This window comes from Calidris pugnax, unplaced genomic scaffold (genome assembly GCF_001431845.1).
Source record: "Calidris pugnax isolate Ruff unplaced genomic scaffold, ASM143184v1 scaffold44, whole genome shotgun sequence".
Lineage (NCBI taxonomy): Eukaryota > Metazoa > Chordata > Aves > Charadriiformes > Scolopacidae > Calidris > Calidris pugnax.
This window is the reverse complement of record NW_015094506.1, coordinates 7,771,036-7,788,136: the sequence shown is the minus strand read 5'-3', so window position 1 is coordinate 7,788,136 and position 17,101 is coordinate 7,771,036. Positions and strand designations below refer to the sequence as shown.

General features: G+C 38.3%; 1 protein-coding gene across 8 annotated transcripts in view; it reads left to right on the top strand.

Moving 5' to 3' along the window:
* ANO4 (anoctamin 4) overlaps nucleotides 1-17,101 on the top strand; it is a 198,168-nt gene that overhangs the window by 84,888 nt on the left and 96,179 nt on the right. For 6 of the 8 annotated variants that reach the window (XM_014964206.1, XM_014964205.1, XM_014964203.1 and 3 more), the window contains 2 exons: nucleotides 5,390-5,526; nucleotides 11,469-11,627. In XM_014964206.1, the coding sequence (XP_014819692.1) occupies nucleotides 5,390-5,526; nucleotides 11,469-11,627 (296 nt within the window). The remainder of the gene's footprint in view (nucleotides 1-5,389; nucleotides 5,527-11,468; nucleotides 11,628-17,101) is intronic. The other 2 variants (XM_014964207.1, XM_014964204.1) reach the window with 1 other exon arrangement.

Genomic DNA, 17,101 nt, shown 5'->3' with positions numbered 1-17,101 from the left:
TCACTGATGAATATATTAAACAGCACGGGTCCAAGTATTGACCCCTGGGGGACTCCACTGGTTACAGGCTTCCAACTTGAACCTGCTCCATTAATAATTACCCTTTGGGTCCTGTCACACAGCCAGTTCTCAATCCACCTCACTGTCCCCTCATCCAGCCCATACTGCCTCAGTTTCCCAATGAGGATGTTATGGGAGACAGTGTCAAAAGCCTTGCTGAAGTTTGTATTAAAAACTTCAAAGAGATGCTGTAAAAAACTCATACTATTGGATACAGAAAAGTTCTTGTTTTTTCATATTCAAACTTTTCTGCTTTGGGAGTCTCTGTAAAACCAACATTTTCTACTCAGGATTTTTATTAAGGTGTATTCTTTAATACCAATAATTTTTTCTACCACCTTTTGACAGTGTCAAAAGCCTTGCTGAATGTTTGTATTAAAAAATCCAAAGAGATGCTGTAAAAAACTCATACTATTGGATACAGAAAAGTTCTTGTTTTTTCATATTCAAACTTTTCTGCTTTGGGAGTCTCTGTAAAACCAACATTTTCTACTCAGGATTTTTATTAAGGTGTATTCTTTAATACCAATAATTTTTTCTACCACCATTAACAAGTGGAAATGCCCTATACTTATTTAATACATTGCCTGTAAGAATTTTTAAGGAAATTCACTCTTCATTGTTACTGATAGTCCTAAAAGCTTCCAAAGAGCAGTGTCCAGAATATCAGTCTACAGCTTATATTATCTAAAGCTAGCATATAGTCAATGGTATACTGTGACAACTGGTAATAAATTTACTATTAATTAACAGAAACTTGATATCTAGGCATGCTTCCATCCTGCCACACTAAAACATAGTCAGGTCCCATTTTTGAAAGAAAATTCTTATTTTTAGGCACCTCAGGTTTTGACTGTCTGTCTTCAGAAGGTTAGAGTTACCTTCTCTTATCTTTGAGCCCTACCTAAATAAGCCTCTCAGTCCAAAGAGGCTTTTGGACCCACTGAGATTGTGCAGACTCTCGCTCCAAATTTCTCAGCATTCAGTTTTCACAATATGTGGTTCCATTATATTTGGAATTAAAATATTTGTATAGCAACATTTTTTCAACTCCTCAAGTGATTATGAATTATTAAGTTCATAATGGATTCTTTTTTCTGTAAAATGGAACATGAGGGGGAGAAAATGGTTTGCATATTTAAGCTGATCTAAAACTTCTGAATATCACCTGTAGCAATGTACACGCTGCTCTGTATGGCTGTTAAATTTCATTGCCTAAAAATATATAACTATACACTAACAGCAGTCTCTTTCCCAGATAATAGGTCCAAAACATATATGTGATTAAATTATTATATATCATTCTGTTTGCATAATTTGTGGATACATGCATGTCATGGTCTGAAGGGGACAAAAAGGTGGAGGTGTGGAGCCTTGATTATGCTTTTAGCAACATTTGGCAGAATAGCCGTTCATGTTCATTGGAGTGGGGTGGCTGAGGTAGCTACAGCCAGCAGGAGAGTTGGATTGGAAGTATCATCACCATTCTGACAGTAAGCAAACGGGATTTCTTGATTTAATTATTAGGTAGTTTTATGGAACACTATTTTATGACACTTGGGTAGAAAAAGTGTTCTCGGCAAATATTAGGGCCCCATATTTAATGTCTGTGACTGAAATACGAACAGTGCATTTTCAAACAACATAACACAGCAAGGCAGCTGCAGTGCAAAGATCTCCACTTTCTCACCAGTTGTGTGACTGGAAGAAGGTCACAGACAACTTTAGTGCTGATGAGGTAGTTCAGCACATCTCTTCACCCCTTACCCTGTTTGCTGAAGCTACCAACCAACACGCCAATTATCTGTGTACTTCTGATATAAGTGATTTTCTACTACAGGCAGGTCCTGGTAGCTAATTTCACTAGCCAACTGAGATTCACTGCTTCCACAACTTCTCGTCACTGCTGAGATGTGCTGGATTTTGAAGTGACCTTGAAATAAGATTTTTTTTTGTTCCTTGCAAATCCTCAGAATAATCCAGTAATTGTTTGCTTGAAACCCCCAAACGCATTCACTCTCTTACGCACCAAGTTGTTCATCTCTAAACACCCACTTAAAAAACATCTATTTTGCAACCCAAAGTATTACTGGCACTTCAGGAAGAAGCAATTCTAGTATCTCAAAGGCCTCATCTTTTCTACTAAGGCAGTCTTAATGGTAGGAAAAAGCTAGCTCAAATTCCCTGGAGCATAGCATGCAGGCAAAATCTCTTTCGTTTTTACATCTTTCATTGCCTCTGTCTGTGACAGATATATATCTCACATAATCTCCAGAAAGCTTCACTATTTAATTATTTTTTTATTTTCTGCAGTTGTTTTCATCCTATATGGAGGTGTTGATCATATAGAGGCTCATGTGTCTCTTTTTTCAATTCCGTGCAGTTTCGGGTCATTTGATATGGTTCCTGTTCCGGTAGTTCTTTATGTTGAGCATTCAGATAGAGTCTTCTCATATGAACAAGTATGCAAAAGCTGGTCATGATCTACATCCAGATTATTATCAGATGGGATGGAATGTTTCCAGTCTTGCCCTTTGAAGCAGTAGGGACAGTGAAGGGCAGGTGGTTAGACTGTGCTGTCTTGTGCCATTTCCCCTGCCTTTATAGGGATCTCTAGTATGATTTCTGTGGATTGGAATGGAGCAATGTGGCAAATAGTTCTTCAGTATTGCTGCTGCATGTAGTACAAATTGGAGTCTGGGTTTTTTTTGCCTTCTAAGTCTCCTTAAACCTCTGTAGTTTGTCCTAGGATGGGTTGGGTGCAGCTACAGTGATACTGAGGAGCTGCAGGCTCTGCCCATCACATAAACCAAAGCGACACCAGGATGCTCTTCTCCACCTCTGTCAGTAAGCTCACCCCTAGCTGGGACCATGATCATGTGAGGCCATGGCTGGAGTGAAAAACTCCTTCCTGGATATTTGTCTCTAATGATATCCTGACACTTTTCACAAAAGTAGGATAAGTAAAATAACTGGACTGATAGTAAAAGCAGCCTTTAAATGGCAACAGAAACTTAATATCTGAAAAAAAAAAAAAGAGGTTTTATGTCTCTGACATGTTCATGGACTATGATGATACGCACGATATAGAAGAGAGTGAAGTAGGTGAAGCTATTACTCCCACTATCCCTATAAAAGCTGGTTGGGATCCTGCAGAACAGAGGGTGTTATGTAAAGCTGATGAATTATGATACGAAGTGTTAAGTAGGAATTAAATATTGTGCAATACTAATATTGGGATACAAAGAATCATAGCTAGATTAGGCGGCATGCAGCCCCAAAATTGCTAAACTTGAGGAGTAGTATGTTATCCTAAAAACTGTTAATTTGGCAGATCATTTCTTATTGTCATGCTGTCTGGATGAAAAAAAAAATACTGTTAAAAGTACTAAAACCTCAGAATCTCTATTAAAAATTATGCTGCCTAGGTTAGTTCATTAGCCTAGTATCTAGAGTGGGTTAATTTGGATGTGAAGACCTTTCTATTGTTTCTGAAACTTTTAGTGGCTTTCTAAGCAAAAGTATTGCAATTGCTTATAAAATGTATGTCATTAACCTTGTCCTTATTTTATGCATGAAAACAAAGAAGGGTTCTTGAATGTTTTGATAGGGTTTTCTTTTTTATCTACATACAGTTGTAATAACAGACTTTGGATACTGTAAAAGACGTAGAAAAGGGAAGCAATCTCTTCCCCATGTTCGTGATTGATAGGAAAAGAATAATATATTTAAATTGCAACATAGATGTATATTCAGGATGAATATTATGAAGAAAACTTTCTTCTGCTTGTGACAGTGAAAAATAGATTACCTGAAGAGACCATAGTGCTGGTAGCGACAGAGATTTTTTTCAAAAGGTTTCTTAAACTAGGCTATAGCCCCTGAAGAAGGGAAAGGTGAAAAGGAGGTCACAAAATGCTCATGGTGTCTGCCAGCTAATGGCCTTTCATTTTTGGCAGCTATTCAGTCTCTCCACAGTAGGGGAAGGGAGTTTTGCACCTGCAGCCAGTAGTTAGAAATGGTATGAAGTTGCCACCAGCAATTAGAGATTTTTGGCTGTTCCCTGTTAATATAAATTCTTGTCAACGGGCATTACAACTGCCTGTCACTGAGTTGTGGAGAAGCAAAAGGATCAAGAGGTTGTTGTGCAGAAGAACGATTCCTAAAGTCAGTCTGGTTTGCAAAAAAGTGTGAGGAATAGTGGGTTAGACAGGTTTATGTCAAGTAATAGATGCTTGATCTTGCTACAGTCAGGGGAAGAGGCTCAGTAACTGACCTTTGGAGGGTCACTTCTACCTGTCGCGATTCTGAATTTTGCATGAGAGACATGAGGTTGGAGGCATGGAGTCTATCCACAGTTGAAACTTCATCCTCAGAAAAGGCATTTTTCTTCTCCCCACCACACATCTCTTCACCAGACCTGCAGAGTATGGGGTGCAAAGGTGGACCTCGCTGGCCACAGCCTGCCCGCCCCGCATCTCCAATCCAACAGACACTCAGTCAGCAGATCAGTAGCCCTTACATGGGACTGTAGATGTGCCCAGCAGCTGTGCCCAGCAGCTCTGCTCATAGCTTTTCATCACCTCTTTGCTTAGCAGAGCAGAGAACGTCACCCTAAAGCTAGCATTGCTCTAATCTTGAGCTGCACTGGCTCTGTCATGGCCCGCAGCCCCACTGCCAGATCCCCAGGACTGGGGAATGTGCTCTAGGCCCTTGCGTCTCTTCGCTCGTTATCAGGGTTGGGTTTATTACAGCATCCTGTAGATTTAAGCTATTGCTTCATGCACGACTGAGGGCTGTGCAGTAGGTAGATCTGAACATGCCAGCTTTATACGCATGGAAACATGCCAAATTGTGCAAAGACAAGCTTCTGCTCAGGCTCATTTATTCAGTGCCTTTCAAGTAGCAGTATTTATTTGAGGCCTTCTGCCTCTGGCTGCCCCACAGCTCTGTACAACTTCAAACTACACACTTTATGTAGTAGCTTAAAAATCTGCTTCTTTATAATAAGAAATTTTCAGAGACCGTAATAATCTAGAAAGCAATTGTTTAATCTCCTACCCCAAGAGAAGCTGAGGAGGTAACTAACGTATGTTTTATTGTGACACGAGATTACTTATTTGTCGCCAGAGAGGTATTGTGACATCTTAAATCTTTATGTCTCTCACTGGTGAAGAAAGCACTTCTCCAATGTGCATCATGTATTAAATTTAACATAGTAGATAAGTCAACTAGAACTAAAAGGTGGGGTTACTGATAATGTGTTATACTCCGTGTCTCCGTTTGACTCAATGGTGATTTGCATGTATGTTTTTATTTTTGTTTTTAGTAGCTAAGGATGTCAACATTTTTTTTGATGAGTTAGAAGGCGTAAACAGCCCTTCCAAAGATGATGACTCCCTGCTTCACCATGGTAATTTGACCAGTACTTCTGATGATGCCAGCAGGTTGGAAGTTGTGGGAGAGGTAAGAACACACAAAATTATTAATATAATAATTTAATTATTCATGCCAATTATAAAGAGGGAATAAATGTAACTTGATTTAAAATCTCATTCTGTGCAAGACAACCTGAAGTATAAAATATCTCAAATTAAAAGGAGGTTTTATTGATTTCATGCACCTCCATTGAAAACTTTATATAGGTCTTTGTTGTCTGTTTGTTTTCTGAACCAGTCAAGTCCAATGCTTCACTGCTTCTGAAAATAATGGAAAAGTTTTCCCTATATTAATCCTTTGGGGAAAAGAAGGGAGGAGGAGAATTTATCATAAATCTCTCATGAGAAGCATTGGGTATCAAGTATATGACATGTTCTCTCCCAGTGAAGAACAAGTGTCTCGTTGTTGTTTAATGGTGATTTAGAGAACATACCAGGGAGAAATCATTCAGCATATAATCCCTTATAAATTATGTTTTAAGGCAGACAAAGCATTGTGGACCCAAGCATGAAAATTTGGGCCTAAATTCCTTTTTGTGTCTTTTGTGCAGAAAAGAACATGATACCCTTTGACTTTGCTTCTAACTGCCCTACAACTTACGGATGTTTAGGGCTATCTCCTCAAAGAGTGAGGACACCTCGGACTTTTCTCCTTTCCCCCAGCTCAGGAGTGCAGTTGCATCCAGGCTACTTATGGATTATTTTTACTTATGAAGTGTGAGGTCTGATGTTACCTACAAGCTGTGCCTGAGAATTTTTTGGCAGAGGGCTGACTGGCACAGAGCAAAGCTGGCAGGGACCATACTAACAATTAAAAAGCATGGAAAACCATAGGATATTGCTGAAGGTTCTGCCCTGACCCTGTTTTGTTTATTAGTTTGGATAAAATTTAGAAGATATAATTACAGATTATGTCTTTTTCAGGAGCTAGAGGGTTTTGTGGTACAAGTTCTTTTGTGAAACCCTGGTGAGGAGAGAGTTAGAGATTTTTCTTGTGCTAGAAATTCAGTCCATAGAGAGCTGTGCTCCTGGAATGTTTAGACAGATAATTAAAGCAACAAAATTCAGGGCACCCAGAGATATGTTTGACCTTGCTCACAATTTCATCTTCCCCTTTACTCATCGCTCTTCCCCAGCTTCCCATGCATCTTAAGAAGGGCCCTCTTTGCCTGCTTACACTATCATAGGTTAACCTAACGTGATATTCCTGGGTTGCATTTTGAGATCATGTGCCATATGGTCTCTAACAAAAGGACATGGGTGAAAGGCACATGATCTTTGCATGTTAAAGAGGAAAAGTGAACAGAAAATAGTCAGAAGGACAGAGGAGGACATAGAACAATATGTGCTGCTGTTATGGCAAAAAGCTTTTTCCTGTTCAGTGTATTCCTTGTCATTTTTTAAAGTGAAAGGGAACATGTCTGAGGAATATTTTCCTAGTTGAAAAGATTATCCTGTTTTTTGTTTGTTTGTTGCCTAATCATAACTGAGTAAAGTAGCAAATAGGTCATGTATATGTATAAGAGGAAAAAAAGACCAAAACAGAAAATTGGAAGTATTCATGGGAGCTGAGGGATGCTCTAGCTTACGAAAATAGTTTCAAGGTGCTTTGCCGCTGCTTAATTTCAGAAGGAAAAGCTATACTGTTTAGATGTTTTATGGTTTGTATGGATAAATATGGGAGATCAACTATACAGTGGTGGGGTAAACTCAGAAGCTTCAAGCTTCCTTCCAGTCTTTCAGTTTAGTAGCTAAGAGAGCATGTTGATCCTGCATAATGCCATCAGGATAGGGGATCTGGGACCAGTGAAACGGGGGGAAATACTCTGAATGTATTGATGTTTGTTTGGTTTAGTTTTAAAGCTAATATTGCATCCAAATAATTTATTATGGTTTCCGTCTGAATTCATTAAAATGAATTTAAAATCAAAAAACTTTACAAGGACATAGCAAAGATTTCCTATCACTTTTGTGTAGCTGACAAGTTGAAATATTGTTTGCTTCAACTGTTAGTTGTTTGTGCTCAATCAGAAGATCCAATGAAGACTTTACAGATGGAGTTTTATCAACAGTTCCTTAACAGATGCAGAGCCAGATTGGGATTCAGCTTGTCCTTTGGCTAGAGATGTGGGGTTTTTTCTTTGTTTTATGTTTCATTCAAACACAGTTGCGGTCTAAGCAAATTAAAAATCACATTTCCCTTTGTGTGCATTCATCAAAATACTTTTTACATATGCCAATATATCAATTAGGTATAGACTTTACAATTTAAATCCAGGACATATTATCACTAAAATATTGTGTTAAGTCCACTGAAGTTTCATTTTCTGAGAGCAGCAGAAAGAAGGTAAAAATTGAAGGAAAAATGTCGTAGGAGTTGTACTCTAGGTATGCATCTATTCTGCCTGCCTTTCTATGGAGTAATAAATTAGTCTTCTTTATTCAAACAAGGGAGAATGCTGGACCTGGGACAAAATTTGACTTCTACTTAAATGAGATTATATGGCCCATTCTTGACATTCTATCAAATATAGTTAGTTTTGAAATTAAAACTGTAGGTGTCACTACTTTAGTCTTCACTTTAAGCATCAAACTGGTGATATTTGGGGGCAGTGTTGTTAACATTGCACAGAACAGAGTTTGTTTTAACCATCCCTTTTATAAATAGGAACTTGCACTGAAGATTATGGCAGGAATAACTAGGAATCAAGAATCTAATCTGTCATTAAATTAGGGCCCATTGGAGTCTCTTCTGATTTATCTTTTTTAAGACCTGCATGTAAAGTTTCAAATTCTTTGACTTCCTCAACTGCACTTTTGTTTGTCCATTTAAAGTCTCTGTAGCTGTCAGGGTTATGCATTCTCTGATTTTGGATAGCGAAACATTTTTGGTAAGGCCTTTAGTCTAAAGCTCTCCTAGCACATGAGAGTCCTGTGTCTATGAACATTGATGGCTCCCAATTGTGGGCCTGAGAATATGAAAACTAGTGCATTCCTTGGAAAATAATTCCTAGTTATGCAACTTTAGATGTGTGCCAGAAATGCTAGCTTCTTGCTAGAGTTAAGTCTTCCCTGTTCTTTCACTTGCTTCCAGCATCCTTTCTCAGATGAAGGAATGGAGGTTTGACATACATGGATAGACTTCTTTCCCACCAAAAACCATGGTTAGACCTGGTTCTAGATTTTTTTTATCAGTTTAGGAAAACTGAATTTTTAAGTCGTGCCACAGGGAAAGGACACGTAATGTCTAGAAAAGGGTCAGCAAAGCTCAAGGTAGAAGAAAAGTCTCTGTCTAGAATAATATTAGCCTGGAATACTGTGGATGATGCAAAAGCCCTGCAGCAGCTATGTCCTGATGCTTCTGGGCCAGCCTGACTCTCTCCATATCATATTAGATCCTCAACATTCTTCTAAGTCCAGGCTCAGTTCTATAGAGCTGCCTTACAGGCTATAGCAGAGAGCAACAGAAAGGGTTCCTTCTCAGAAGCCATACCACTCTACTAGTGTTTATCAGTCTGAATTTGACATACTGTGTTCCTAAAATTAAAAGGACCTTCCAAGTACAGATAAGAGTCCCAGCTGCTTCTCTGAGAGAAAAATGTGAATACTGCAGTTGGGAGTGTTTCACAAACCTAAGAGAAAGTAGATGTCTCAGGAAGTCATATTTATAGGGGAGGAAGTCCTACAAGTCAAGTAACTCAGCTAAATCTCATAGATGTTCTTTAATGCAAGGTTCTACATGCACTGATGAGTCAGTGTAGGGCAAACCAATTTTCTTCAGAGAAAGATGAAACATAGGAAGTATAAAGAGTAAATCTGTTTTTCCAGTGGAGTCACTACTGCAGGCAGACAGAGGCAGGTTCCTTGTGGTAGACTCTGGACAAGTCTGTGCTAACATTTTAAGTTCAGATCAGGAGTGCACATTTGAAGTGAATCCCTCATTTGTCCCTATATATGGTTTGGGTTTTTTTGCATTCTAGAGCAGTGGTGGATTTCAAACCTGGATTCATTTTGGATGCAAATAAATAGTGAGATGTACTTCACTGAATTTTTGGGACCCAGACTAGAGTGGGTCCAAAGTAAGCCCTCAAGCCTACATAGTGTGGACAGCAGGTCATCAGCACAGATTGTTTTGCCCTACAGATCCTTTCCTATTACACTGCTTTACTTGCTAATATGCACATAGTGACTGATGGACCTACAGAACAAGAAGGATGGCTCAGCAGGAGGCTTAGAGATCAGAGCAGGACCACTAAGCTGACCCACTACCTCTAAATCTCTTACTGTACCCTTCCTTTATTTAAATAACCTTAAATACCCTTTTGGGTTTTTTACATCTTCTCAACATAGATATTTTATGGAAAAAAATAAACTGTGCTTCCTGAGCTGTTTTCATATTTAATGCTCTGTGAAAAATACTTCTGATATCCTGATAATATCATTTGTCAGCATGATATGCAGTATAGATATAAATGGGTTGTTACTGTTATTTCCTTAGGGCTTAAATCTTTTTTCTTGCCTTCTTTTTCAGCTCAAAGAACTGTTCCACTATATCAAGTTTGCATTAAGCTGTGTCAGGAGTCAGGCGCTGTAATAAAAGAATCTTTAAAAATTTCCCCTTTCTGCCTTCAGTAAGCTTTCATTGGTTTTCCCATTTAATCAAAATGCCTGCTGAGAATTGGGAAGATAGCTTACACTAAACTCTTTGAATAGGAATATTTTTTTTTTTAATTCTGTGTTTATTTTTCCTATTACTATATTAACTTTTTGTGATCTAAATTAAGAAACTTTCTCCATAGGAGAACTGCATTTTGAAAATTTCCTACTTTTCCCATATGTTAAAGGCAAAATTTTTTTTTTTTTTTTTTTTTTTTTTTTTTTTTAGACATTTGATCATAAATCATGGGACATGGCTATTTCTGGCACGAGTGGTTGAGCAAATTCTGGAAAAAAAGAGAGGAATTTGCCTAGCACTCCCTTCAGCTTGGAGCTTCCCTGCCCATTGTACTGCCTAAAGGGAGTGCTGTTTGTTCCCATATATCATTCACAGTGTACATTTCTTGTATGAAACACTCCTGCCCACAAACTACCACATGATTTCAACTTGTTTGAAAGCGAGAGCTTAACCTCTGGGCAGGACTTGTATTATGTGGAAGTAGTGTTAAATTGTGAGGAGGATCTGTAGAGAGTTTCATCTCATGAATTTCTGAAAAGAGACCAGCATTTTTGTCTTTTATATCTCAGGAGAGGGACCTGCTTGACCTCTTATTAACTGAAATCCAGTTGTTTCATTCTGTCAGAGCAAAGATTTGAACAGGCAAGAAACAGTATTTATTGAGTTTACATACTGCTAGATGAACACCAGGAATTACTTTCAAATAAATCCAGTAAGCTTCCTCAGTTGTTCCTTAACCCAAGAATACCCTGTATTTAGTCTGATGAGTTAGGAACAGGACCTTCATACCCTTTCTGTGTCCTGTGAGGCGGAGATACTATAGTCATCACAGAGCAACGAGAAGCTCTGTGCCAGGTCTTGTTCCTCACCGCACTAAATATTAGTGCCATCCTTTATTCTCACATGTACAAAAACGTTCTACTATACTAAGTTCTTAATTTTGTATTTACACTTCAGTAACACTACTGTCTGCTTTATTTTATGTGTAAGAAGCTATTCCTAATTTTCTGGAGGTGGGGGGGAGAAAGGCTGGCTTGTGTTCTTCATTCTCTCTTGTTCCATGCATATATGTCCAAACATCTGGCCAAGAATTCCTCCTGGTTTTGAAATGGAGAAGTCTGAACTACTTTCAGATGACCTCAGAGGCACTGTATGTAAAGCACGTAAAAACTTGAACAGCTTGTTCTGATTCCTTATCTTTCCTGTTGAGTATTACTGAAAACTGCTGATGCAAACAAAGCAGCAATTACCAAGTCAAATTAACGTTACTGAAATGTTTGACTTTCTCTTTACAGGAAGTACCTGATAAGAACAAAGCTAATGGACTATATTTTAGAGATGGGAAATGTCGGATTGACTACATCCTGGTATACAGAAAATCTAATCCACAGACAGAAAAGAGGGAAGTATTTGAGAGAAATATTAGAGCAGAAGGTCTTCAAATGGAAAAAGAGGTAAGAGAGGTCTAAACTTCTAACATTTAAAACTGTGTAGAATTTGAGAGTATGAGTTATGTTCACTCTGAAACCCCTTTGCTCTGTTGTAGCAGTGAAAAAATGCTTTTAAGCATGCCTAAATATAGGCTATTTATTGCCAGAGCAGTGGGAAAGCGTAGCCTAAAGGAAGATCAGGCACATGGATTGGAGGCCAAAACAGGCCATTAGAGTCATCTTTTTCAACCTTATGCACAAGTAGGCCACAGAATTTCATCCGCTGTGCTGTGCAGTACAGAAAACAAGTGCTGGGTTTGGATGGCCTAAATTCTACTGAGTGCAATACACATTTCTGCATCTATGTTTCCTCTTAGCTACCTGCTCCACTCTTTGCTTGGTACTCTTTTGTTGTGTTTTAACCCCAGCTGGCAACTAGAACCATGCAGCTTCTTGCTTATTTGTCCTGCCTTCCCCCTCCACCCACACACGCACCATGGGACGGGGAGAGGAATTGGTAAAGCAAAAGCCACGCCAGCAAGCAGAGCAAAACAGTGAATTCATTCACTGCTTCCCATCGACAGGCAGGTGTTCAGCCATCTCCAGGAAAGCAGGGCTCCGTCACGCATAACAGTTACGTGGGAAGACAAAACACCATAAATACAAATGTGCCCCCCTTCCTTCTTCTTCCTCCAGCTTTATATACTAAACATGACATCATACAGCATGGAATATCCCTTTGGTCAGTTGGGTTCAGCTGTTGTGGCTGTGCCCCCTTACAACTTTTTGTGCGTTCCCAGCATTCCTACTTCTGGGTGGGCAGTATGAGCAGAAAGCCTTGAATGCTTAGCAACAACTAAAAATCTTAGTGTTTTATCAACATTTTTCTCATCCTAAATGCAAAACATAGCACTATACCAGCTGCTTGTAAGACGATTAACTCTATGCCAGCTGAAACCATGACATCTTTCCAGAGACCTAACCAGACCCCTTCATCCTTTTCCTGTCAGCTTAGGCATAGGGATGAGCAGTATTTTGGTAGTTGGAAAACAGCCTACAGCCTCTCCGTCTTAATGCTAAACATTGAAATAATTAGACAGTACATATAAATTGTTTATGTCAATTTATTTCCAACAGAATATCCTAAATCTTTTCTGGAGAAAAGTGTAAAAATGAATGCAAAGTGTCTAAAAATGTATTGATGTGATAGGTAGAAGGAGCAATGCTTAAGGAGACAATCTCTCTTTTGCCTAGGCTGTGTTCTTTCAAAAACTTTCATAAGTGTGCTTAAACAGGGTCTAAGTCTCACTTTCATGCAGAATAGGTATTGCTGAATATTTAGCTTTATTTGTACTTGATCAACTCACACTCATGCTAATATGCATTGTCATGCTGCCACTGAGGAATTCTCAAATTATGGGCTTTGGTCAATTGTAGGTGCTGTGTATTATCTCCCTTTCTTTCACTAAATTCCTGGTAAATATGTAGATATTCTTCCTGTGAACTTGAAAGGCATGCTTCTTTGGAGAATATTGGCAAGGGAAAAATGGAAGCTTTTTCTCTCCAGAATGATGAAAATGTTTCCTTTCTTTACCTGTTTTTGAATGAACATGGGCACTGGTGGATACGTGTGTAACAGCATATCAGTGGTTACATCAACGAGTTACCCTAAACTATTCCTTCAAATAACCTGGAAGTTAGCATCTTTAGTGCAGCAGTAGTTGATAGATGTGTTCAATGGCAGCCATTGTTCACTCATTACGGGTCCTGTAAACGTACCACTGTCTGTAGTTGTAACCCAGCATCCAAGAACACAGGAGCGTTGTTGCAGTCGCTCAGCTTCACATCCTAGAATTCTGCCCTGCTTCCGCCAGATGCTGAAGAAGTCTCTGAAGTTTGGGCAATGTAGAAAATGAACATGGAATGAATTCTCCCTATTGATATATCTACCCAATTGTATTGAACCAATCTTTTCCTATCTTATGATTTTTGCAGATTTATTATTGTGCTAAAGTCAGCAGTGAAAGCTATGAAATCACTTTATATTTTAAGTATTATGAAACTTATTGCAACATTCTGCACAGAAAACTTTTTTAAATTGATGATTTAAGTGCTTACTATAGTGTTTTCTTGTGGCTTTCAAGCCCATTTATGTGGACTTTGCTGCCAAGGCTGCATGAATGTTCTGCCCATTTGATTATTCATTTCAGCTTCTATTATGCTACTGACATGCAGTTTTATTTCTTATTAATCTCATTTGACCTTGGTGTGACTTCTTGCTAGCATCAGTAATTGTACATTTTCTGAACTCAGAATGATCAAAATGAGGTTGCGTTACATTACTCAGGCTAATGTTTTTGAAATCTAGGGTAGCAATCTTTTTTAACATAGGACTCTGACCTAAAATTAAACCCTAGCATGTATATTTTATGATCACTTTAGTTTCCCAATTGAATTATAATCCTGAAGGAAATAAGTACATTCTTGGTACACTCCCTCTCCCTCCCTGCAGTGTAACAACTGTGCCCCATAGCACTTAGGTTTAAACTAAGCAGTGTGATCGGTTAACACCTAGATTATTTCTTATTATTTTTACTTCTCCTTTTGGTAAGACTATGCATCATTCTGAGTTTCAATTCCGGAAGACTTTAACAGCAGGTCTGTTTTCTAGTTGTTCTTATATAATATATTTCTTCCACTTGGAAAAGGTTGTTCCCAAATAAAATGAGAGAATTGTGGCTTTGGCCACAGAAATTAGACAGAGGCATCAGGCTGTAACCACTGGACTGAAAGAAAGTTTTTACGTTCCATGAATTTTGTGTCGCTGTTGGTTCATTCTCCTTTGACTACTGCCTGTTCATATATCAACATTTGATTGTGTTAGTCCCGTCTTTTTAGTGTGAAACCAGTGGCAGGGACGAAAACTCGCAGAGCCATTCACACTGCAGTTTCAAAACCATATTCCTCAGTAACACTGCAGAGAGAGAAAAATGCACTGCAGTGGCTCCCTGACAAGTGTAGCACAGCCAAATACCCAGGAATTGGTGAGTGCAGGGAGCAAAGTGTTTACTTAACTAAGCAGTGTTTACTTAACGTTTTCTCGTGAAACGACAAAATGAATGTGAAATGTATTCATAAATGTTGAGATAACTTCAGGCACAATATCAAGATCATGTAGCTGAGAAAAATCTGAACAGGTATATGCTTCTGACTCTAGGAAAAGGTGATAACATTTTGCAGATACCCCTCAAGTAGTTCACACTCACCTTCTTCAGCTATACCACACCATTCTCCCATGGAAGTTCTGCCAGGTTTAGTGGTCTGTATATCTGGTAGTAAAAAACAAGAGGATCCCAGACCAAGAAACAAATCATTGAGTTACTGAAGGTATGGAAAACAGAGCTCTAATAGTGAATGCTAATCAAGTGGAACAGTATAAATAATTTTCTTACCCTTCTCCCTTCTTTTCAGTGTGTAATGGGTCTGGATAGCATGACTGTTGTCCCTGTCCAATATGGATCGCATCCAACACATGTGATCATGTGCATAGAAGACTGAAAATATAGGTCACTCCAGGAAAAGAGACTGTATTTTCTTTTCAGTCAGATATAAAATTTCCTATATTGATTTATCCTTTTCCAAGATGTCTCACAAGTGAGACAAATAAGTATGATATCCTGGATTTGGGATTCTTGGTGACCCTACTGTTTTCATTTTTTGATATTTTGTGAAACAGATTTATGTATTTGGTGAAATGGAGAGGGCAGTCTCCAAATGGAGCAAGTTCTTATCAGAGATGAGGTACCAGTAGCATTGCGGGTTTGTAGGCACTGATACCTTCTGTAAATATCACACAAGACTCACACTTTCCAGATTTGACTGGCAAATGGTTAACAGGAGATATTCCAAATTCTGAGGGTATGTTTCATATTTATCCAAATACAAGACAAACCTGAGATTAAGATCAGCCTGATCACTGATGCTCAGAAAAAAAATAACTTATGATGGCTTTTATGTAAAGAAAAAATACAGATAGTGGCTGTCATTCCAAATATAGTGTTCATCCCTCTGAGACAGTAAAAACCCAGCATTTTTCTGGAAAACTGATCTTTTCAAGGCAGAATGAAAAGTCATAATTACATTGGGCTGATGGTATTTTTCACAAGAATAAAGTTCTATAAATTCAACATCTTGGCCAAAATCCAGCTGAGTTCCCTTATCAGAAATTATTCCTGCAGCTTCAATTAATGTATTTTAATCCCTGTCCTAAATGGCTAGGTAGAACTAAGTTGCTGTAAACAGTAACTGCACTGTGCTGGTAGATGGATACAGTACTACAGACATCTTTCAGTAAAATATTTCAATTTATATTACATTAATAGAGCATGCACAGAGGTAGCCTGCGTGGAGCAGTTAAGATATGTAAGTTGTTCACTTACAACCTATTTAAGCTGGACTGTAATGCAATGCAAATGCAGGATAGAGGTAAGGTACCTCAAAGAAACCTATGATGGATGAACAAGCACAGTGTACCCTTGCATTTGTAATTCGTCAAAGAGGAAGAGGAGGTTATCTTAGATTTAAGTAAATGCTGTAAATGCTGTGTATCCAAAATGAATCTGCTGTTGGGTAGGATGTGGTTACATAGCCCAAGGAGTAGACTGCATTTAGTTTGGCATGTTTTTTGGTGGTTTTGTCTTCTCATGACTGCACTAAACTAATTCATAAAGAGCACTTCTACTACTAAATGTACTTGATACATCTTGATTAATGATTGTGTGCAAAATTTTTAATTTATAATTTGTAGGTTGATTTGATACAGTTTATTTGAAAAAGTCATTTGATATGCCAGTAGAAACTGACAGAAATATAGTAAAGGGGAACTAATCACATGACTAATCACATATATTTTGCATATTTATGTATACTAATGTTTTAGTATAAAAGCAAAGATATGTTTTAAAGCAATAACATTTCTTACTGTCTTAAAAAGCAGGTCTCCTTGCAGCTACTAGATGTGGAATATGTTTCAGGAACTAGTTTCAGATATTTTACACAATGTAGTCAATCTATTTGATCTTCTGTCAGCACATTGATCTTTGCATCTCCCAGACAAAAGAAGACGTTAGTGTCATATACTGGTCCAGTTTTCAGGAACAATCCAAATGGTGTGGTTTTTTGTGTTATCATGCCTGATTAAAAATTTAAACATTGCCACCATAAGTGTCAAGCTGTCACCAGGGCATCTCTAATTGCATTCACTCCCTGCCTCAAGCAGCAGCTGACATTTCTGGGGCAACATCTGGCAGCTGATACACAGCTGGTCTGTACAGTAGGCAGTAGAAATATACAATAGGTGTTCTCTGGAGAAAACCCCAAAATACAGAGAAGAAAAGCACGTTATAAGCTTCAGTTTTGTTGTATGAACAAATATCTACTAGCAGGTATAATCTGAGTCTGAAAGTTACATTTAGAGATCTTTTTTTCAGTAGTTGATG